The following is a 24823-nucleotide window of genomic DNA, read 5'->3' on the forward strand; positions in this document are numbered from 1 at the left end:
AGGAGCCTGCTTGTGAGAGATATTGTTTTGGCTGGGGACGCCACGGATGCTGGCAGCTGCTGACTTCATTGTCAAAGAGCAGCCTGTGTTTATGTACTATATTATATTTGCTGAGCCTCTCCCAGCTCCACCTTGTTGAGGAGCACTGGTAGCTTCTTTAGAACTCCAAAGATTACTTGGTCTAAAGAAGAAAAAAAAGAGAGAAGAAAAAAAAACCCTAACAGAAAAATATACAAAATAAAACTGCTGCAAGACACAAGAAGATTATCTGTGGGACAAAAATTGAAGGGGAGCAATGGCATAGGATTAAGATCATGAGCCTTATTTTTGGGGAGCACTGAGTCTGAAATCCAGGTTTGACAATGTGGTATCAGGCAAGCTACTTTGTTTATTTGTAAAATGGAGATAATATTTCTTTCTTAAGTTTAAGTGAGATTAAAAAGTTAATGTCTGACAAATGACTGGTGCCAAATAAATAGTAGCTAAAATTTCCTAAAATTAGTGTTATTGTTGTTGTTAATGTCAGCTTGAGTTGGCTAATACTATGGAACTGTTGTGCTCGTGCTTATATCTGCTATGATCAGTGCCCAAATTGGGCACTCAAGAAGTATAAGTCTTTGTTTTTTAAATTTTTAAATTTTTTCATTTTCACATATTGAATTTATTTAAAAATTTTTTTGAGATGGGCTTTTGCTGAAGCCCATCTCAAAACTTGTGATCTTCCTATCTCAGCCTCCCAAGTAGTTGGGATTACAAATGTGTGCCACCACCCCTGGATTTTTAATTTGGGATTTTTAAACAGTTATATTTTACATAAAGTATGCAAATCTTAATTATATAGCTTTTATATTTATGTGTTTATACAAACATCCTGATCAGCATATAGAATATTTCTTTTCTTTTTAATGTTTTTATTAATGCATTACATTTATTAATGCATTATATAATAGTGGGGTTCATTTAAAAAATTTTATTTTTGTAGTTGTGGATAGACAGCATGCCTTTATTTTATTTTCTTATTTTTGTATGAGGTGCTAAGGATCAAACCCAGTGCCTCACACGTGCTAGGCAAGCACTCTGCCACTGAGCCCCAGCCTCAGCCCAGTGGGGTTCATTTTGACATATTCATACCTGCATGGGTTATAATTTGTGTTCTTGGTGATTCCCATCCTACCTAAAGTGAGATGAAATCTCAGTGTAGATTTGATTTGTATTTCCCTTGTTTCTAGGGATGCTGAATACTTTTTCATACATCTGTTGGCCATTTGTATTTCTTCTTTTGAGAAATGTCATTTAGTTCTTTCCCCCATTTATTTGTTGGGAGTTTCTTCCCTCTTAAGTTTTTTGAGTTCTTTATGTATTCTGTGTATTTTTAAATTCATTTTTATTGTAAACAAATGGGATACATCTTGTTTCTCTGTACATGAAGTAGAGGTATACCATTTGTGTAATCATACATTTACCTTGGGTAATAGTTTTTGATTCATTCTGTTATTTTTTTCTTCCCCCCACCCCTCCCACCCCTCTTTTCCCTCTATACAGTCCCTCCTTCCTCCATTCTTGCCCCCTCCCACCCCCCATTATGTGCCATCATCCGCTTATCAGCAAGATCATTCGTCCTTTGGTTTTTGAGATTGGCTTATCTCACTTAGCATGATATTCTCCAATTTCATCTATTTGCCTGCAAATGCCATAATTTCATTATTTTTTATGGCTGAGTAATATTCCATTGTAAATATATACCACAGTTTCTTTATCCATTCATCAATTGAAGGGCATCTAGGTTGGTTTCATAATCTGGCTACTGTGAATTGAGCAGTTATGAACATTGATGTGGCTGTATCTCTAGTATGCTGATTTTAAGTCCTTTGGTATAGGCCAAGGAGTGGGATAGCTGGATCAAATGGTGGTTCCATTCCAAGTTTTCTAAGGAATCTCCACACTGCTTTCCAGAGTGGCTGCACTAATTTGCAGCCGCACCAGCAATGTATGAGTGTACCTTTTTCCCCACATCCTCGCCAACACCTATTGTTGCTAGTATTCTTGATAATTGCCATTCTAATTGGGGTATTAATCTGCTGTCAGAGGAGTAGCTGGCAAAGATTTTCTTTCATTTTGTGGGCTCTCTTTTCATGCTCTTAATTGTTCACTTTGCTGTACAGAAACTTTTTAATTTGTTGCAGTCCATTTATTGATTCTTGGTTTTATTTCTTGAGTTTTAGGGGTCTTGGTGAGGAAGTTGGTGCTAGCATGTTGGCATGTTGATTTAGTGTTTTCTTCTAGTAATTGCTGGGTTTCTGGTCTGATTTATAGGCTTTGATCTACTTGGAGTTGACTTCTGGGCAGGGTAAGAGATAGGAACTTCGTTTCTTTCTTCTGCATTTTAACAACCAGTTTTCTCAGCATCATTTGTTTAAAAGGCTATCTTTTCTCCAATGTATGTTTTTGTCACTTTTGTCTAATATCAGATGACTGTATTAATGTGTGTTTGTCTCTTACTTCTATTTTATTCCATTGGTCCTCATGTCTGGTTTGATGCCAATACCATGCCGTTTTTGTTGCTATAGCTCTGTAGTATAATTTGAGATGAGGTATATGATGCCTCTAGCATTGTTGTTCTTTCTCAGGATTGCTTTGACTATTCTGGGTCTTTTATTCTTCCAAATGAATTTTAGGACTGGTTTTTCCTAGTTCTGTGAAGAATGTTATTGGTATTTTGATGGGGATTGCATTGAATCTGTATATTGCTTTTGGTAGTATGGCCATTTTGACAATATTAATTCTGTCTATCCAACAACATGGGAGATCTTTCCATCTTCTAAGGTCATCTTCAGTTTCTTTCTTCAGTGTTCTATAGTTTTCAGTGTAGAGGTCTGTCACCTCCTTTGTTAGATTTATTACTGAGTATTTTGTTCTATTTTTTGAGGTTGAACAGAATAATTTTTCCTATTTCTTTCTCAGCAGATTCATTATTGTAGTATAGGAAAGCTATTAATTTTTGTATGTTGATCTTGTATCCTGCTACTTTGATGGATTTAGCAGCTTTAGAAATCTTCAGGTGGAGTTTTGGAGTCTCCTATATATAAGATCATATCATCAGCAAACAGATAATTTGATGACTTTTTCCCTATTTGTCCCTTTAATTTTCTTCTCTTGCCTGGTTGATTTGGCTAGAGTTTTGAGAAGTATATTGAATAAAAGTGGTAAAAGTGGACATCCTTGTCTTTTTTCCTGACTCTAAAGGAAATTCTTTCAATTTTTCTCCATTCAATATGATGTTGACTTTGGGTTTCTTGAACATAGCCTTTATAATATTGAGGTAAGTTCCTTTATTCTTAGTTTCTTCAGCTTTTTAAACATGACTAAATGCCATATATTATTTATTTATTTATTTTTTTGCAGTGCTGGGGATTGAACCCAGGGCCTTGTGCTTACAAGGCAAGCATGCTACCAACTGAGCTATATCCCCAGCCCCTAAATGCCATATTTTATCAAAGGCTTTTTCTGCATCTATTGAGATGATTGTGTAATTCTTGTCCTTAATGCTATTGGTATGGTGAATTACATTTATTGAAGTGTGTATGTTGAACCAACCTTGCATGCCTGGAATGAAACCCATTTGATCATGGTGTACAATCTTCTTAATGTGTTTTTTTTTTAAATGTGAATTGCTAATATTTTATTAAGACTTTTGCATGTATGTTCATCAGTGATATTGGTCTATTATTTCCTTTCATTGATGTTCCTTTGTCTAATTTTGGTGTCAGGGTAATAGTGGCTTCAGAGAATGTATTTGAGTGTTCTCCCTACCTTTCTATTTCATTGAATAATTTGATGAAGATTTGCATTAGATATTCTTTAAAGATCTGGTAGAGCTGGTCAAAGTGATGCATACCTATAATCCCAGTGGCTTGGAAGGTTGAGGAAGGAGGATTGCAAGTTCAAAGCCAGTCTTAGCAACTTAGTGAGACACTAAGCAACTCACTGAGACCCTGTCTCTAAATAAAATACAAAAAAAGGGTGGGGATATGGTTCCATGGTTGAGTGCCACTGGGTTCAATCCCCTGTACCAAAAAAAAAAAAAAAAAAAAAAAAAAAAAAGGTCTGGTAGCACTTGGCTGAGAATCCATTTGAACCTGGGCTTTTCTTTGTTAGAAGACTTTTGATTACTGCTTCAATCTCATTTCTTGATATTGGTCTGTTTAGGTTTTCTATGTCCTCTTGGCCTAATTTGAGTAGGTCATGTGCATCTAGAAATTTATCAGTATTTTCTAGGTTTTCCAGTTTATTAGAGTATAAATTTCCAAAATAGTTCCTAATGATCCTCTGAATTTCAGAAATGTCTGTACTGATACCTCCTTTTTCATCTCTAATTTTGTTGATTTGCATCTTCTCTTTTGGTTAGTTTATCTTTTCAAAGAACCAACTCTGTTGCATTGATCTTTTGTATTTTAAAAAAATTCTCAATTTCATTAATATTAGTTTATTTCCCATCATGTACTAATTTTGGAATTCATTTGTTCTTGCTTTTCTAGGGCCTTGAGGTATAATACTAGATGATTTATTTGGGATCTTTCTGAGTTTGTGTTTTCTTTTTAATGTAGGCACTCAATGCTAAAACCTTTCCTCTTAGAATTACCTTTACGCTGTCCCAGAGATCCTGATCTATTGTATCTCTGCTCTCATTTGTTTTTAAGAAATTTTTGATTTCCCCCGATTTCTTCTATCACCTATTTCTCATTCAAAAGCATATAATTCAATCTCCACATTTAAAATGTTTTTTTTATCTGTTGTTGATTTCTGATTTCATTCCATTATGATACGATAAAAGAATTATTTGTAATTTTTGTTTTTACTAAGACCTTCTTTGTGTCATAAAATATGGTCTATTTTAGAGAAGATTCTGTATGCAGCTGAGAAGAAAGTGAATTTGATTGTTGATGAATAAAATATGCTATAGGTGTCTATTAGGTCCATTTGATAATGCATTTTTTAGTTCTGAAGAGTCTTAGTTTATGTCTGCAAGACCTATCTATTGGTGAGAGGTGTGTCATTGTATTGGTTTCTATTTGAGTCTTTAAATTGAGTAGAGTTTACTTTATGTACATAGGTATGCCGACATTTAGGGCATACATATTTATAATTATTATATCTTTTCACTGGTTGATTCCCCTAACCTGTATGAAGTGACCTTCTTTTTTCCCTGGTCTATTCTTTATTTCTTCTGTGTGTAATATTCCATGAAGTAAGTTTGTAGTGCTGGCTTAGTGATTATGAATTCTTTTAGTTTCTGCTTATTATGAAAGGTTTTTAATCTTCAGTTCTGAAGGATATCTTTCTGGATATAGCTGTCTTCACACTGCATTTTTCAGGAGTTGGTATGTATTATTCCAAGTCCTCCTGGCTTTTAGAGTCCGAGTTGAGAGATCTGCAGAAAGTCTAGTTTTCTTACCTTAATTATTAACTTTCTGCCTTCTTTTTCTAGCATTTCCTCCACTGTGATGTGAATGGGTTCAGTTGTCATCATGTTCTGAGCTATTTGGCGTGACTTCTTCCCTTACTTTTTCATATTGTTAGTATTTCCACCCACTTACTGGGATGATTATCTCTTTTACTTTTATATAAGGGACTTTTTAGTAAGCTGCTTTCTCTTTACTACATGCCCTGGGTTGGGCAAATACTTTAGTATTCAATATTTTACAATCTGAACTTGCGGCAATGTCCAGTCTCTAAATGCCACACTGAGAGAAGACACCAATTCCTTGTAATTACAGCTGATTCAGAACAAAGCCATATACTAATAAAACTTTAAAAAAAAAAACTAATCAGAAATGTTCTACATTAGTCCACTAATCTGAGTAGTAAATGGAGTGGTTTTCTTGAATTGGTTGATAAATTAGATAATAAGTAAGTAACATTGCTTTTAAACTAGATTTGACTCTAAGGTCAACTATTTGCTCACTGCTTCAATTCTGTTCTGTGGAGAAGTCAAGACATACTGCCTGTTTCCCCTTTACCATCTTCTGGAGCCTGTTTATTCATTTATTTATTTATTTTACTTGCTGAGGTTTTTGAAATGTAGTCCTTTCTTTCTGGGATTTTAGCTATTGTGCCATTCTCAGTTTATTCTCAGTTTTGACCTAAAGTGGTAAAACTTGTTAGGGGCGTCTGTATGGAGAATTTAATTCCCTTCTTGGCTGGTCAACCTTGACACACCCCTCTTTTGGGGAATCTCAGACCTTGTGCTGGGGGGAAGAGAATGGGATACATCAGACTATCGTCCAGCGTCTTCTAGGCTTGGAAGAGATTACTCCGTCTGGGCTTACCAGATTTGGTCTGAATTTAATTGATCTCAGCAATGCCCACCCCCAGTGTCAGCCAGGTTCCTTATCCCAGAGTTCAGATCACTTATGAGAGTTCTTTGCTCTTCTCAACTTTGTAGACTAATTTGCCATGTCACATTTCTGTTTTGAATGACTCTTGGGGAGCTACTAGGATAATGTGACTTCCTCTGACCCACTTATTCCATTCCCCAAAGGGATAAGCTAAGTGAATTAAAAGGATGATAAAAATATAGTTCACTCAGAGTAAATAAATTGGGGTATGAGGGCAAAACGAAGGTTAAAATATTCAAAAGTTGAGAGAAGAGAAAGTGGAAGAGATTGTAGCACATGAAAGCCATAAAGAGGGAGAAAATGAAGAATGAGGAAGAGGAGGATGAGGAGGAGAGATACAGATAGAGAGAACAAGAGCTGTTGCTATTATAAGAGGGAGAGGCAAGGAGAGTAAGGAAAACAAAACAAGCAAACGAGTGGAACAAGACAGTATACCCCCAGAACAAACAAACAATCTCATTATAAAGCAATATTCCTTGTTTCAATTCTGACCAGCAGAGAAAGTGGAAAGTATATCTTTCCTCTATGCTGCCACCTTGAAGCCAGGGTATAGAACACTTCTATGAAGATTCCTTCCTGGTTTTTTTTCCATCAATAACTCTACCCAACCCCTCACTTCTTTGCTTTTCTCCCTTGAGAAGACCACTATTTTGACATTTATTGCTATCAATTAGAAAAATCACAAAACATTGGGAAGCTAAGAAATCACATTTAGGATTGTTACATCTTCTTGATAAGTTAACTCTATGAATTGCTTATCGCTGCCAATATTTCTTGTTCCTCACACTACTTTTTCTGTGTTTATGTAGCCAACTTTCTTATGATTGTTGTTTGCATGGTATTTCTTTTGCTATCATTTCTTTCAATTTATCTCTGTCTTTATGTTTAAGATGTATCTCTTGTAAGCAGTATATTCACTCTGTCAGTATTTGGATTTTAAATGGAGTGATATCAACTCTTTCCCCTTACTGTGATTATTAAAATAGTTGGGTTTAAATTTACTGTCTTGCTATTTATGTCAACTGTGGCTGATCCTTTAATTTTTTCCTTTCCTGAAGTCTTTTGAATTGTTCAAATTTCTTTCTTTCTTTCCCTCTCTTGCTGTCTCTCTCTTCTTTTGTAGTGCTGAGGATCAAACCCAGGGCCTCAGGCATACTAGGCAAGTGCTATACTACTGAGCTAAACTCCCAAGCCTCATATATTTTCAGTACTCCATTTATCTCCTCTATTGAGTTTTTAGCAATGATTTCTCTACTGTGACAGTGTGTATCTTAAATTAACACAATACACCTTGTATTAATTTCATATTACTTTATAACAATATAAATGGTATAATTTCATCTTGATCAACATTAATTTCAATAGTGAAATTCTGTTTACTCCATCCCATGCTATTTTGACAAATTTTATTTTACATATGAATTATATTTACCTTATTATTATTTTTGCTTTGAATGGTCAATAGTCTTTAGTGAAATAAAAAGCATAGTTGATAATATTTATCCACATGCTTAATTCTGCACTGCTCTTCATTGCTTCTTGCAGATTCAGATTACCAGCTGGGATTATTTTCTTTCAGATTCATCCATTTGCTCGTCTGTTCAGGATAGGTGACCCAGCACTTGGTGTGAAAGCCTGTTCTAGAAGTTGCTTACTGTGGAAACTCCAACCCTTCTCTGGAAATTATTCATTTATTAAATTCTTTTATCTTCAGAGTTCTCTCATATGTAAGGAAAAATATGAGTTCTTAATATAACCAGTGTTGCTTTTCACAGGAGTGAAAGTCTTCCCCACCCATGGCCAAATCTCCTTACCCAGAAATTTATCTTTTTCAAGCTGTTTACTTTTCTTGCATCTGTGTGCTTCCAACTTCACTCAGTCTGGAGAATATCCTTCAGTATTTCTTGAAGTATCAACTACTACTAATAAATTCTCTCAGCTCTAGTTGCCCCGAAATGTCCTTATGGAACTTCATTTTTTGAATGAATTTTTAGTAGGTGTAGAATTCTCAGTGGTTCCAGGAAGTTCTCTATAAATCTTATTCCACTAGATTGCAGCATCTGTGGTTTCTGCTGCAGAGTCAGTGATTAGTTTTTTTAATTTTGTTCTTCTGGAGGTTATGCATCTGTTTTCACTGGTTGCTTTTAAGATTTTCTCCTTATCTTTCATTTTCATCAGTTTGTTTCTGGTAAGCCTTGGTAAAATTTTCCTTGCTTTACTCTATGTGGTAGTGGGAGAACCACTTAAATCTGTGAGTTGATGTTTTATCAGGTTTGGAAAATTTTTAGCCATTTTTTAAAAATTAGTTTCTGCAACACATTATTTCCTTTATTCTGGGACTTTTGTTCACATCCCACATACCTCTTAGGTTCTGTTCTATTTGCCCTCCACTGTTCTTCACTTTAATTGTTTTCTACTGGTATAATTTTAGTTGCACCTATCCTGTCCTCTGCTGTGTTCAGTCTGCTGTTAAACAAATCCAACAAGTTCTTAATTCCAGATACTGGTGTTTTGTAATCTTAGAATGTTCATTTATTCTTTGTTGTAGATTCTAATTCTCTGTTGGAACAGTACATCATTTGTCTACCTCTTCCTCTGTTTTCTTTAACATATTGATCATAGTAACTCCAAAGTTTCTGTCTGCCAACAGTGGGAACATCTGTTAGCTTTCATGTACAGAGTATTTTATCAGTTGATTTTTTTTAGCCACCTTTCCTTGTTTCCTTGCATTTGTCAATACAGGTCTATAATAATGGGTCAACTCAGTGATGCTTAATTCAGATAAGCTACTTGTATTTTCTTTCAGATTTTGCTTAGATCTGTCTTATTCACATTACAGGCAGTTTTTAGGGTAAAGCCTACCTTTTTTCCAATTTAGAAAGCTATTGAAGGGTTACTGTGGGCCAACTACTTTTCGTGTCCTTCATCTCTTTTAATCTTCATGATAATCACATAGAAATAATAGTCATCACTTGTATAGTATTATGTTTACACACTCACTTAATCCTCACATCAGTCTTATAGGTAGATACTGTTTTATTAGTCCTTCTTTAGAAATAAAATGTCTAAGAAACAGTTGGGGTTAAGTAATTCCTGAATTCAGAAATTTTAATCTAGTCAGGTTGGCTTCAGAATCTGTGCTTTTAACAACTGCTCTATTGTGATATTATTCTAATTTTACAGAGAAGCACACAGCATGTTAGAAAGATTAGATGATCTCCCCAAGGTCTCAGTGCTCGGAAGTAGCAGCACTCGGGTTTGACGCAGGCTCCAAAGTACTTGCTTTTTCCTCTACACAACACTCTATCCCAAAGGAGATAAGATACATGTTTTTACTTTGAGAACTGTAGTTAAAAGAACATTGTGAGAATTCTGTGGAAGGTTAAGTGAGGGGCAGGGAGGGCTTCTCCTCTTAATGAAGATGATGTCTTCTCCTGTATGTGGTCCATTAGCCTCTGTGTGGCCACACACCGGGAGCGGGTTGTGTTCCCAGTAGCATGTGTTATTTCTGAATACCTCTAGGACTTACTCGTGGGGAAGGATTTTAATAGCTCCATGAATGTCTACTTGAGGAAAGAAAGAGGGCAGAGCTCAACCTTGATGTCTTCTGCCTATAGTAGGGACAATGTGATTCTCAACTGACACGTGTCTCTTTCTTCAGGCATGAGTACATGTCTTCCTTTAGTGTTGAATGCATTTGCCAGCCAGAATCTGAGTTCTACTGAGGGTCTGAGAGTAAAAGCACTTGCTGTGTTGGGGCTCAGGCTTAGACTGGGAGAGGGAGTTGGCTTCTTTGGTGGGGAGATCAGACCCAGCTATTTGCCTGTGCTGGGCAGGGTGTTTACACAGTGAGCCTGGACTGCTATGGAGGCTGGAGGATGTGTTCTGCTGTGGAAGCCGCACCAAACCCATGGGTCTCTCCTAATCTCTAACACTGATTTTGCTTCTTTGCAGTGTGGAGGCTGCCAGCATTGGATTCGTCATTGTGATTGACAGACGAAGGGACAAGTGGAGTTCCATAAAGGCATCCTTGACACGAATAGCAGTAAATATTTCATTTTGTGCTATGATAATTAAAGTCATTTAAATAGTCTTTTCAAATATTTTCTATCAACGTTTGGGGAAAAGGCAATTATTTTTTGTCAAATTTTTGGAAGTTCTTTGTAACAGGTGCTATTGCATCACGGAAGGTCTTCTGCAGGCAATTCCTGAGCATCATGAAGACCCCCTCAGTCTTTCTGCCTTATTGACTTCTCTGGTTACTTAAGAGTGGCAAGTGGGGAAGGCTGGGAAGTTAATAACAGGAGTAACCTGCAACCATTGAGTTATAGGAGTTGGTGGATAAACACCAGCTTCCATATCCCTCATTGGAACAATTTTGAGATGTGTTACGCACAAAATCTCAGAGGATCTCAGCTTCCCTTATCTGTAAAAGTAACCCCCTCGTTTATGCACTGTCTGTACATTGCTGTCTACCTCCCCACTCCATCATCTGTGCTTCCAGAATCACCTCCCCAACAAATTCTTGTACCCAAATCCTCTGATAGTTTGCTTTGGGGACGACCTGATTTAAGACAGTCTTCCTTTTAGTATTCAAATTACTTTTTCACAAAGTAGAAAACAGTAACAAAACCAGACAAAATGGTATTTAGATACATTTGTGGGAGGGATGTTTGGATTTAGCATTAAATTGCATAGTTTTGGATGGGCTTCCTTTTCCTTGTTAGTCAGTTTTGACCACTGTTGCCTTGGAGCAAGTGGATGCATCCTTTCTCTGTTGGGACCTCAGACCTGTGAACTCAGCCACATGGTCAGGCAGGGATGCCCCAGGGTCACTCACACCAGTATTTTGATCCCCGACAAGGTTCATAGGGGCAGTGTGGCCTGACTGAAGAGGATGGAAAATGGCGGGGTGGTAATGTGTGTGCTGGAATTAGGATGGGAGAAGGCCAGCTGAAGCCTTGCATGCACCCTCTTACAAAGCAGTCACACACAGATTCCTCTTGGCTTGCTGTAGAACCTCATCCAGATACACACGTTTTGTCTCAGCTGATTTTTCCTAACATGATACAACAAAATGCAAGGTTGTTCTGTCTAGGAACAAAGATGGAGAAGGGAGTGCTCCCTTCCCTTGGTGCATGGATTGTTTTGTCCCTTTAGTTTTTGCTACAGGCCTTATCTGTAAGATCACCACAATCATTGTGGATGCCCATGACTATTTCAGAGATCTGGCTTCTGAAGAGTTCTGCTTTCCCAGGGGCCATAGAAAGTACTTGAACAATATGATGAAGAGCCTCATTTGTCCGCAAATTACATTAATCACTTTATGTGTTAAAGATGCTGCCGTGTAGGGGTCCCCAAATCTGTCTACTTATCAGGATTTCTTCAAGTGGTTGTTAAACATGCAGATACCTGGAGTTCATCCCAGTCCTAATGAATCAGAATAGTTTGGAGTGAAGACAAGATTTTCTTGTAACTTGCACCTTAGGAGGTTGCTTTGGGAAACCATTGGAAAAACAGATGTCCACAGGTAGTAGGAGACTTGAATTCTGATTTTTTGACTAAATAGGTCTGTGAATCTGGGTTAACTCCTTGCTCAGAATCCACCTCAAGTTGAGGTCAGTACTTTCTGAAAACAATTTGGCAGTAATAATAAAGGATTTTACCAAAAACCCTTAAGTTGCTAATTCTTCAGTTTAGTAATTCTTCTAGGAATCTATCCTAAGAAAATGTTCAAAAATATGGATAAAGATGTTCATTTCAGTGTTATTTATAGAAGTAATAATATAAAAAAACTTGAATGACTAGCAAAAAGAAATTAATTATATAAATTGTGCATTCATAAAAATATTTCCAAAAACTTCTTTAAATAACAGGAATAAAAACTCATGGTTTATTAAGTGAAAAGGCAGGTTACAAAGTAACTATGGTACAAGTTTAACTATGATATAGATAATTTAACAGGCCAAACAGCCTGTAATTAAGTAAATTAAAATATTAAATATGGCTTTGACATCATGGGTGGTTTTGTTTTTCTAATGTGTAATTCTGTTTCCCAATTTTTCTGTAAAGAGTAAGGATTATTTTTATAATCAGATTTTTTTTTCTCGTTGGTTTGGTTTGCTTTATTTTTAAAAAGGGTTTTGGATTACCTGACCTGACTTTTTAACTCTCTTTTGATTACGAAATCCTATGAAATCTATTCTAATTCTTTGACAGCCATGACATCCACTTTTAACTTTTACTTCTGTGATCTAAGGCAGGAGAAGACCAAAGTAGATCTTGGTAATGGATGTGACATTTTCTCTCTACCCTGACACTTGTCATGATGCTCACAGGTGGCATTTCCAGGAAACTTGCAGCTCATATTCATCCTTCGTCCATCTCGCTTTATCCAGAGAACATTCACTGACATTGGCATTAAATACTATCGAGATGAATTTAAGATGAAAGTGCCGGTAAGCATGACTTCTCATCTTGTCTCCATCTGGCGGGGGGCATCTGGAGATGTCTTTTGAACTGGGTTGCTAAGAAAGGTGGGAATCAAGAGGTACAAAGGGAGATGGGGGACTTTTTTCTTTTTTTCTGGATATATTTGCCTTCCTACCCTTAACTTCTTTAGAGCTGTTCCTGCAGAAGATGCATGCTCTTTCAGTTTTAGTTACAAACAGAAACATTTCCTGCTTTCCGCCACAGACTTTTTTTTTTTTTTAAGAAGCCAATTTTCATGCCCACAGCCTGCCTTTCTGTGAGACTGCCTTAGTGACTTCACATAACAGTTTGGCAAGGCAGTTGTGAGTCCAGCTGTTTCAGAATGGCTGGCAATAGGCACTCAGAAATCCTCAGTACATTCAGGTACTGTCTCCATGGGAAAAGGAAACAAAAGAAGGAACGTTTAATGTCTAATAACTGTTCCAAGAATGTGCAAGTGGGACGTGGTATCCTAAAGTTCTTGGATCCATAGAAGAAAACGAGGAGGCTTGGAAAGAAGTTTATTACACTCATGAGTTCCAGAGAAGGGATCATTGCAATGCCGCACAGGTCACAGGGGAGGCTCTGGGTTTTGGTCAGGAGGCAGAAGCAGAAGCAAGGAGGAAACCTCGCCCAGAGCCTTTCTGCAGGAAAGGCTAGGCAGGCCAGGGGAAGCAGCTTACCATTGGCTAGCTAGAATAATTCCTCTGGGCTACACAGGTAGTCTCTGGTTATCTGGTGCCTGACTTGGGGCTGATTTCAGGGTGGGGGAAATAATGTGTCTGTGTATGAGTCTGATAAAGAGGTGGGTGGGGATTTGGATGGGGATGGACTGATTTGCTCATGAAAGGCATGCTCCCAACTAAACCCTTTTCTATCTCTGGAAAGTGGGTTAGCCATGCCAGGGTCAGTCTGGTCAGTCATTGAGGCTACAAATGCCAGGGCATCAAGAACACAGAGAATAAGAAAACAGTGTTTGTCTAGCTGATCCTGTGATAAAAGGATGCACAGTATGCAAATACAAAAACTAAGAAATAACACAGAACAACAACTATTTTAAGGTCAGATTTACACACTCAGCGTGAGTTTGAACAGAGTTATTTTGCTATTTCCCTTTCCTACATACGTTTTTTAAAAAACTTGTTTTTTAAATTCTCAATCCTGAGTAGATTAAAAGGAAAACATTTTTATGATGAAACTGCTTTGCCTCCTTCTTCTTTTTTTTTTTTTTTTTTTTTTTTTTTTTGGTGCTGGAATCGAACCCATGGCCTTGTACTTGCAAGGCAAACACTTTACCAACTGAGCTATCTCCCCAGCCTGCCTCCTTCATTTTTGAAATTGTTTTTTAATTTAATGCGCAGTAAAATTCACTCTTTCTGGTACATAGTTATGTTTGGACAAATGCATGGAGTTATTTAATTCCTACCACAGTCAAGATGCAAAATGGTTTTATCACCCACCCAGATTTCCTCATGCTCTTCTTTCTATTCTTTCTAGTCAGTTCCTCTCCCATCCCAAACAGCTGGCAGCCACTGTCCTATTCTCCATGCTCAAGTTTTGCCGTCTTCCAGAAAATCATGTAGATGAAATTATATACTACACAGACTTTGAGTATGACTGTGTCACTTAGCACCCGCCAGTTGGATTTCATCCATGATGTGGATGTGTCAATAGTTCTTTCTTTATACTGATGAATGTTATCCCACTTCGTAGAGGTATCAGTTTATTCATTCACCAGGGAAGAACATTTCAGTTGTTTCTAGCTTTTAGCGATTAAGAACAAAGCTGCTATAAATATTCACATGCAGGATTTTGCTGTGACACATCATAGGTATATGTCTAACCTTATGAGAAACTGCTGAACTGTTTTGAAAAGTGGTGCCACTATTTTGCATTCCCACCAACTGTATATGAGAATTCTAGCTGCTTCATATTCTTGCCACCTTGCCCAAAACTATGGTAATTTATAAAAGTTTTAGCCATTCTAGTTGCTTGTATTGTGGTATCTCACTGTGGTTTTAATTTGCAGTTCCTTCATGATTAATGACATTGAACCTCTTTTCATCTGCTTATTTTCCATCTGAATATCTTTTTTGGTGAAGCTGTAACAAGGCTTAGAGGCTGCTTTTGCTAAAAGCAGTAACTCTTCAATTGGGCCTGCAGATTTCCAAAGGGTAACTAAAAACAGGATAAAAGATTGACATCTTTGCCTTCATTTCACATCTGCCTTCTTTGCTACCTTAAGCCTTGGGTAAGGCTGGTAATCCTCTCCCTTCAAGGCTGAAGGTAGCAAGATTAAGAAAAATAACTAAGGTATTTTCAAGGTTTGCAGGGACATCATAATTAACAGATTGTCAAATGCCAGTTTTTACAATATCCTGTTCCAGGTTGACCACACAGTGGCACCTGACCTAAAGGAACTAACACCATCCTGCTTTCCCACCTGTCCTTTTCTCTGAGTCATTCCTTCCTACAGTCCCCTTGGATTCCAGGAACAACAGGTCTGATAGATAAACACCTTGGGATGAATTGCAACTTCTCCTCAGGCAACAACTTTCTTATAGCTACCAACAAGGCTCTGCATGTCTGGCCCTGAGATAATGATCAACCAGACCACAGTTTCACCAAGACTGCTTGGCTATATGTACTTCTAGTCGCACTTTGCTACATACTCTGAGAGTTCCTGTCAGCACCCCTGAAGACAGGGCTGAGGACGCTTGATCCTTCTTGTCTTCCCAATATCGCTGTATTGAATAAATTCCTTTCCTGACTTTCACTCTTACTTTGTCCATTTTTTTTCTGGGATGAGCGGCTGGACCTGATTGGTTGGGACTTCCTGAAGTCAGGCCCCCTCTGGTCTAGAACTCTGGGAACAAAACTTCTGTTCAAATCTTTTGCCATTATTAATTGTGTTATTTTCTTATTGTTGAGTTTTGAGAGTTCTTTATGTATTCTGGATATAAGTCGTTGTCAGGTGACTTACAAATATTTTCTCCCAGTTGTGGATTACATTTTCCTTCTCTCAACTGTGACTTTACAGAGTAAATAGTTTAAATTTGGATAACATCCAGCTTATCAACTTTTCTTTTATGAGTCATGCTTTCGGTGTCATAATGAAGAACTCTTTGCATAACCCAAAGATTTCACCCTAAGATTTTTTTTTTTTTTTTACTTGCACAACACTTCTGCTAAATATGTTCATTTTATTCTTAATTTTCAATTTAAAATTCCTCTTGGTCCTTTCTAAAGCTTAAGATGAGAAAGCAGAGTCCTGGTAAGTGTGAAAAATCACACCTCCCTTCCCTGTTTAGATAAGGGAAATAGGAAATATGTAGCCTGGTGGGATAGGTTTTTGACACTTCAGGCTGTAGGGCAAAGTTATTTCTAACACAATATTGTACACAGCTTTTTTTTTTTTTTTTTTCAGTTCCAAATGTTACCATAGGAACAAATGTTCCCAGAAGCAAAATATATTCTTAATTAGATAATTTCTTATTACCTGTCTTATAATTTTAGTTCAGAAAGACTATAAATCATTTTTCAAAGTTCCATAAGTGGTTTAACATTTTTAGGAGGGAAAAGCATAGATGAATTCATGCAAATTCATAGATGAATTTGACTGTTTTTTTCCCTCTCTTTAATGTTGCTAAAATAATTTTTTGAATTCCCAAACAGTTTTCAGAAATGAAGGAGAAGTTCCTAGGGCTCTGGGGTTAATGTAAGGAGATGTAGTCATTGAAAACCACTAAACCTAAGTTCCTCAGGCAGGGTCTATCATGCTTATGATTTTATTCCCTGGTGCCTGGTATTTACTAGCAGTTCAATACATATTAAATAAATAAATTTTTTTTTGTCTAGTTTTGTTTCACCTATAGACTTTAGGCCCTAATTTATTTATATATTTTTTCATTCCAAAGTGGATTTATCACTTGACTCATAATAATACAAGAAAGTTCATATTCTTATACCTGACCAAGAATAAATTTTCAAGATAATCAACATAGGGTGAAAAAAATAAGGTTTTTAATAAAAGGTTTCAAGTGGGAAGTGTTTCAGAGACAGGGGTGAGATGTCCTTGTCCCTGGTTAGGGGACAGCCAGGGTGTGCTACAGCCCCTGGGTCAGAGACCCTCAGATTGTCACCACGTGGGGGGTCCGAGGAGGTCTATAGGAATCAAGGAGACCTCCACTCAGACCTTCTAAGCTCTTGACCACATCACAGAAGAGAAGTTAAAAATGTGTCAGGTTGTAGAAGAGAGGAAGAGCTTTCTAGAAAGGCAAAGGTGAGCCCTCTCAGAGCAGAGCTCAGGCTATTTCAGGAACAGGGACACATCGTCTTGGTTTGGGGTTTTAATGCTGATGAAGGGACAGTAGCTAGGGGACTGAAGGAGGTGGAGCCAGGGTGGGGCTGTGCAATTTTGTGCCCGTTTTCCTTGATCCTGTGCATTGTCCTTGCATGTTCCAATCATACCTTGCCTCATTTGCATCTTAACTCACCAGGGGGGGTGTGTCCTACTGTTCCAATGAGGCCAGGGTCATTTCTTGGTCACCAGAGTCTTCAATGCACATACTCTCTGAAGGAACGGTTCACCTAGTTGTCTTGTGGTTACTGGAGGTTTTATTGCTTATTCATTAGCCAAAAAACTTGAGGCAAGAATTCGGATGCAGGGGATGTGGGCTGATCACTCATGAGTTGTTTGTTCTGCATTTCAATGGTTTATGATTGTTTCTCTATGAGACTCAGTGTTCTCTTTGTATCCCAAAATTTCTATTTCAGGATCATGCTGAGGTCAGAACTGCCATGCAGGAGTAGAGAGGGGCCATCTGGTTTATGTCAGCTTCCTCTAGATGTGTGGGTATTCATTCATGAGCAGGATTGTTAGGATATAACCCCCTTCCCTATTACCTCCACATCCCTTACCCTAAAAGATAAATTGGGGGCACACCAACATTCTTCATGAAAGGTACATGGGTGTGGTGGCTCTTTTCAATACGTGCTCTATAAGTGCCTGTATTGTATTTTGATACTCCTGGACCACACTTTATTAGGCTTCTTATCACAGACTTTTAGGCCTCAGCACAGTCCTTTATTTTGATGGCCCTGGAGTACACTTTAGCTTGGGAATTTTGAACAAAATGTTACCTGAAGTGAGATCTGATTCTGAGTAACCTAAAACTGAGTTCTTGACCCACGTCACCAGATTGTCACAGGCTCTCTCACTCTGGTATTCTTTGTTCAAAAGGGAAAAGTAGAAAGAGACTTTAAATAGTTCTCTGCTATATACAGTAACCATATTTGGATGTAAATGCCTGATAAGTCAAGTTTGAAGTATTGTTTAAGAGTAGAATCTACACGAGCTTTGTGAGCACCCATGAGAATATTTAATTTTTTCCCCACAGATCATCATGTTAAACTCAGTTTCTGACCTCCATGGTTACATTGACAAAAGCCAGCTGACGCAGGAGTTAGGGGGGACTTTGGAATATCGCCATAGTCAGTGGATAAATCATCGGACTGTGAGTATTGACTTGTTTGGGCTTTTCTCTGCCTTTCTTTGTTTTTCAGAAGACAGGGGAATTAAAGATTGACAGTTGGGAGATCACTGTAGGTAACTGCCTGACCTTAGGAAGATGGGGACTTCTCAGCCACAGGCTGGGGAAGAACCAGTGTGGAAAGGTAAAGACCGAGGTTTCTCCTGCTGACCACAGAACCTCGGTGCAGGGGCTTTGGCAATCTTAACTTAGCTCTCACCAGGGAGTTTTAAAATTATGGCATTTGCAGGCAAATGGATGAAATTGGAGAATATCATGCTAAGTGAGATAAGCCAATCTCAAAAAGCCAAAGGACGAATGATATCGCTAATAAGTGGAGGATGACACATAATGGGGGGGAGGGAAGGGTTAGTGTTAGGGTTAGAGTTAGGGTTAGGGAGGGGGGCAAATATGGAGGAAGGAAGGATTGTATAGAGGGTAAAGAGGGGTGGGAGGGGTGGGGGGAAGGGAAAAAATAACAGAATGAATCAAACAACATTACTCTATGTAAATTTATGATTACACAAATGGTATGCCTTTACGCCATGTACAAACAGAGAAACAACATGTATCCCATTTGTTTACAATAAAAAAAAAATAAAAAAATAAAAAAAAAATAAAAAGTACATAAAAAAAAAAAAAAAAAACAAAAACCAACACCCTGCTATGTATACCTCATGAAAAATTTTTTACTTGATCTGGAATGGATCTCAGACGTCAGAATTTCATGAAACTCTCCATAAAAATCCCGGATGATTCTAATGTATGGACAGATTGAAACTTGGGGAGTTAGAAGATGCTGTACTTAAATATTGCCACCATTACTTATTGCCTGACCTTGGGGAGTTACTAAGCCTCTCTAAGCTTGCTTTCTCCTTTGTTAAAGTGGAACTAACACCAGGCATGGTAGCATACATCTGTAATCCCAGAGACACAGAAAGCGGAGGCAGTAGAATTGCAGGTTCAGGGTTAGCCTGGGCAACTTAGGGAGGCCCTGTCTCAAAATTTAAAAACAAACAAGACTGGGGAGGTAGCTCAGTAATGGAGCACTCGCCTAGTAAATGTGAGGTCCTAGATTCAATCTCTAGTACTGCAAAAGAAAAAAAGAAAAGAAAAGAAAAAAAGAGGGTTAACACCGTTGTTCTCTGTTAGGAGTAATTTCGTCCCACAGAGGATATTTGCCAATGTCTTTAGACATATTTTGTAGTGAGAACTTGGTGGGGAGTAGTTTAGGCATCTAGCGAGGAGGGGCCTGGGAGCCTGCTAAACATCTTACAATGCACAAAATGGCCTCTACCACAAAAATTATCCAGCCCAAAATGTGAATAGTGCCATTGTTGAGAAACCTTAGTCTGCGAAAGCTACCTGGAAGTTTGATGTGGGAGAGAAAAGGATATATTGTCTGTGAAAGTGCCTGATACATAGTATTTTACTTTTTCCTACTTACTTTTATTGGTGGTCATTGGGCTAAACTAGAAGTTTCAGTACTATTGAGGAAAAAAATGAGAATGAAACTCATTACTGTGATCTGAATGTTGGTGTCCCCTGCCACAAATTCATATGTTGGAACCCAATGTGACAGTATTAAGAAAGAGGGCCTTTAGGGAAGTGATTATGTCAGACCTTATAAGAGGTTGAAGGGAGCTCCCTCGCCCCTTTGCCTTATGAGGACCAGGGAGGGCCTGTTCTATGAGAAACATCCTTTCACTTTGATCTTGAACTTTAGGCCTCCTGAACTGTGAGAAATAAATTTCTGTTGTTCATAAATTACCCAGTCTAAGGTATTTTTGTTTTAACAGCCCAAACAGCCTAAAACATTCACCAAAATACATGTTCCTATCATGTCTTACCCCTTTTCCCACTCTCCTGACCTCTACCCTTGAAAAGATTAGGTTTCCTCAGCAAAACCCAGTCCCCCTTCACCTCGCTTCACAGCTTGGGTTGGCAGCACTTTTCTTTGTAACCGGCCACTTTGGAAGCATGTTGCCCAGTACTTACTAGTGAACACCCGAACTGCACTGAATTAGGTATGTGAATTCACCTTGACTTAGATATAATGTTCTGTAATTTTTTTCTTAAAAAAAAAAAAAAAAGGAAATTTAGAAATTAAACAAAAATAGATTTCCAGCAACACTGCTTTTCTTTCAAAGCTACAAATTCAAATTCCCTCCTCACTTCTTTTTGAATTCCAAGAAAGTTTCCCAAAACCTAGAGGAAGGCCCCCAAACTGACCCAGAACTCTTTAAACTTCTCATCAACTTGGTCACAAGAATGGTGCTCCTAGAAAATCTCATGATGTGCATATAATTCTAAATAAATCTAACTATGAAAGATGTGGGTGAAGCTAATGTAGAGCGTTATAAATGAGGGAGTGTAAGAGGGTCCTTCCAGGCTGCAGTTTCATTAGATCATACAAATTGTGGAACTTGGAGTGCTTCTAGACTTTATTTCTCAACTTCTAGATGGTCAAAAGAATTTACTGACCCACCAGCCTTATTGAGCTAACTAGCTCTCCCCTTTGCTCTGATTTCTCTACCAGTTATTTATTTGATTATGCTATTCATGTTTTTCAAGTCTTTTAAAAGACATATTTGTAACAAGTACATTTAAAGAGAAAAACCTTCACCTTTTTGTTTCAAAGACAAAAATAGTTCTTTGAAAACTTAGAGAGTTAAAGAAGGACAAGGTCATGAAGAATGTTTGGAGATGGAATGAGCAGACATTTGCACACTTCCCTCCCCGATAGAGCTAGTTTATAGCCACCTAGTTTGTGGTGGTGCATGTGTTAAACACATGATAGTGAACTTTAAAAAATACATCTAGTATTGGAAGATGAGTGACATTCTCTCCATATTTTTTCCACAGATAGATAATTTTATATAGACACACATATAGTTAAAAACTTAAGAGTAGAATAGGATAGAAGCACATACACATTGTTTTATACCTTATGATTGAAACATATAGATTCTTTATTATTTTGTGCCTTTTGGATGTCACATTATCGAGAAACTCATAGAAAGGTTAGAACTCAAAAGAATCTTTAATATCATTTACTTCAATCACCTTATTTTACAGATAAGGAAAGAGACCTTCAGAGTAATGAAGAAACTTATCTAAGGTCAAATGGTTAAGTAGTGGCAGAGCCATGACTGAAAGAGCTTAGTCAAGCGCTTTTAAATTCCCACCAGATCCTCTGTCCCATTTCCAAGGTGATTGTTCAGGTAATAACATGGAACTAAGCTAATTTGTTAATAGATGACCTCTCCTCTGTTTCCAGGATGACATTTGCAGGCCTCACACCTGACATTCTGGGTGGTCACTGTTATTCTTATCATAGTTGTAAGGTACTTACTGTTATTCTTATCATAGTTGTAAGGTACTTATTGTTACCAAGATCCTTTCACATGTGCTATCCTTTATTTATCCACAAATAAATAAAAAACAACAACAACAAAAAACAAATAATACAAAACAAAAAATCCCCTGCAAAGCCAGGGGTGGAGCTCAATGGTAGGACACTAGTCTAGCATGCATGAAGCCCTGGATTCCACCCCCACCCGCAACTACCACCAAAAAAAAAAAAAAAAAAAAAAAAATCCCTGCAGAACAGAGAGTATTTCCCCTTTTTTTCAAGTGAGTACTTTGAGACTCAGCTGCACTACATGGCTTATCCAAATAACACAGTTAGAGAGGATCAGGAGCTGAACTCTGATTCAAATTTTCAACTCTTAAGGCCAAGGTCTTCTGAGGATCTAGTTTTAAATCTTAATTTTGCTAAATATAGTTTTGACTGCCAAGACATGGGCTAGTATAATGCTTTAGAGTACAGCCCAGGAGCCAGATCTCACCAGTCTCACTTCTGCCCTGTATTTTTTTTTGGTATGTCTTCTGGGAAATGATTCTCAACATGCTTTAGTTTCCTCATCTATAGAATGTGGGGTGATAATAATGATAACTAAGATACATTAGAAGAAATAGTGCACATAAAGCAAAATACATCATAATCTTATATTTTCTATTATTCCCCCAGAAAATGGGTTTTTTATTTTCTGTTATTCATCATAGGCCATTAGTGAATACAACTGAGAGAGTGTCTTAACATAGATGTTTGGTTATCTCAACACAATAAAACTAATGTGTTGAAAGAAAGATTTTCACAAGGGGGTTTGGATTTCTAAGCCAGAAGTGCAAAGGTGTTCAAAGTTGTGGCTGTGCAAATGCTTGTGCTAACAGGGAGGTGTCCTCCCCCAGCAGTGTTTCAAGTAGGAAAACAGCTGAAGGAGAGAAGCTTTGGGTCTGGGCAGTCGAGGGAGTGGGCAGTGCTTTGGAAGCCTCATCGTGCCAGCCCCAGGCCCAGCCCCTGGCCTAGAGAAGGGCCCTAGTGCATTCTTTATGACGTGGGCTTGAGTTTTTAGAAACAGTTCTCTGATAACATAGGAACAGAGGCTATTTCTTCCCAAATGAAAATTCTGTAGAACCTTTTTGCTTTTTCCATTCACTCAATCAATAGCAGTTGATGGGCCCCTCTGGTACCATGCCCTGGGAGTACAGAGATGAGTGTGACGGTGCCAGCAAATTTTATAAAAGAGATATGGCAGGAAGAGATCCCCAGTCCCTCCACACAGATGTAAATATCTCTCATAAAGGTCAGTAGTGACCTAACCACTGTATTTATCTTCCCCCCAATTGTCATATCCTCTCCGCAGCATTTAACACGCCTCTCAGAGGTAGCAGGAAGTTGGAGGAGGGATGGGGGAAGAGAGGGCACTGTGGGGACTTAGAAGAGAAGGTGAGGTTTTTCAGAAAGAAGGTGGGGGTGGTTTGGCCCTTTGTGGCATTGCATCTGCGTAAATCTGGAGTCAGACTTAATGTTAGGTGTCCTTGGGGTAATGATCAGAGCTCTGAACTTGAAACCGCTGAGCTTGGTTGAATCCTCCCTCCCTTCCTTCCCGCCCAGGTAATATGATTTTGGGCAATTCACTTAACCTGTTGGAGTTTCATATAAAGTGCAGATAAAATGCCTCCCATTTTGTATTAATTAGATGATAGACAAATATAGTGTCAGGGACAATATGTGGCACTCAGAAAAGGGCTGCTAGTTTAGTGTCCTTCCATTGAGAAAGCATATTGGTGAATGTTAATAGCTCCATGTTGTTATAATTGTCTGACTTTCCAGGCTATGGAAAACTTTGCCTTGACATTGAAGAATACTGCTCAGATGCTGCAGACATTTGGGTCCTGCCTGGCCTCAACAGAGCTGCCCAGAGGCATGCTCTCCACTGAAGACCTTCTCATGTCCCACACAAGGCAGCAGGACAAAATGCAGGTGAGTGGTCAGAGGCCTCTCAAAGGCCAGCTCCTCGAGCAAATCAGAAGCAGGATTAGAGTGAAGTCTCTGAGCTGCTTCTCCAGTCACTTGGCAGCCATTGACCATCTGAGACCTTCCAGATAGGCCGTATGTGAAAAGAAAACTATCTGGAGGCTGGTGAATGTGAGATCTAGGGAAAGCAGCCCAGGGAAGACAAACTCCTTCCAGCATTATGCTGGCAAGATGAGGTGTGTGAGCACTGTTTGAAGGACAGATCTCTTATGATGACTCTACTCTGAACAGAGCAAGATGGCATGGGCCGAAATTGCCAGGGTGGGGAGGGAAGGGAGTTGATTCCAAGACTGAGCTTCCCAGTGGTTGTTGTGAAGTTTTGGGGCAGACTAATAAACTGACTAAGTGCTTCAATTTCTCAGGGATGTGTTGTTTTATTTGAAGACTAATTTGAGAAAAGGGATTGTGGGAGGTGCTCCAAAATGGGTTTAAGGAGGAGAAGCGGCGCCTATGAAGTGATTCACAAAAGCATGTCAGAACCTGCTGAGAAGGGAGTTCAGCATATTTTTCACACTATGCAGTAAGAGAAATCATCCTGGAGTTTCTCACTGCATGACTCTCGGTGCCGTTCTGCCTTGAGAAGCACAAACAGACTGAATTCTTTAATTCTCAGAAAGCCCATTTTCAATAGGTAGCAAACTAAGGAGTTGGCATTGGAACACCTTAGCATTGTGTGTGTCTTTGTTACATCAAACTTGAAATTGCTGCACTCTTATCTGTAACTCGAAAATTGCAAAACTGTTTTGCTAGCTGGCTCGTTTGTTCACTTATTCAGTGTTAATTATTGAGGACTCACCACTATGGACCAAGAAATCCCCCCAAAAATGCAGCCTTGAGAAACACGTAGTCTAGTTAGGGGAGTCTCAGAGTCTAGTGGTTTAGGGAAATTAATTCTTCCAAATGCCAGAGAACATTGCTAAACTCCACCTTTAAGAAGGCTGTCATCCAAAAAGAGCTCAAAATGTATTCCCAAGACTACTCTGAGTGATCAAAAGATCTGGAATGAAACTGTGAAATCCTGACAGCATCCTGGAGCTTTTCCC

At 38.3% G+C, this 24823-nt stretch overlaps 1 protein-coding gene and 1 long non-coding RNA gene across 3 annotated transcripts in view; one reads left to right on the forward strand and one right to left on the reverse strand.

Annotated features, from left to right (window-relative positions):
* Positions 1 to 24823, forward strand: part of MCF2L2 (MCF.2 cell line derived transforming sequence-like 2) — a 232997-nt gene that overhangs the window by 66671 nt on the left and 141503 nt on the right. The window contains exons 4-7 of one of the 2 annotated variants that reach the window (XM_079101236.1): positions 10350 to 10440; positions 12734 to 12853; positions 18266 to 18382; positions 23577 to 23725. In XM_079101236.1, coding sequence (XP_078957362.1) covers positions 10350 to 10440; positions 12734 to 12853; positions 18266 to 18382; positions 23577 to 23725 — 477 coding nt within the window. Of the gene's footprint in view, positions 1 to 10349; positions 10441 to 12733; positions 12854 to 18265; positions 18383 to 23576; positions 23727 to 24823 lie in introns of both variants that reach the window. The other variant, XM_079101237.1, reaches the window with a different exon arrangement.
* Positions 13118 to 18254, reverse strand: LOC306638131. Its single transcript, XR_013757388.1, has 2 exons — positions 14188 to 18254; positions 13118 to 14073 (listed from the first exon to the last, which is right to left on the reverse strand). It is a non-coding gene; the product is annotated as an uncharacterized lncRNA (long non-coding RNA).

Source organism: Sciurus vulgaris (assembly GCF_902686455.1).
Source record: "Sciurus vulgaris genome assembly, chromosome: 10".
Taxonomy (NCBI): Eukaryota; Metazoa; Chordata; class Mammalia; order Rodentia; family Sciuridae; genus Sciurus; species Sciurus vulgaris.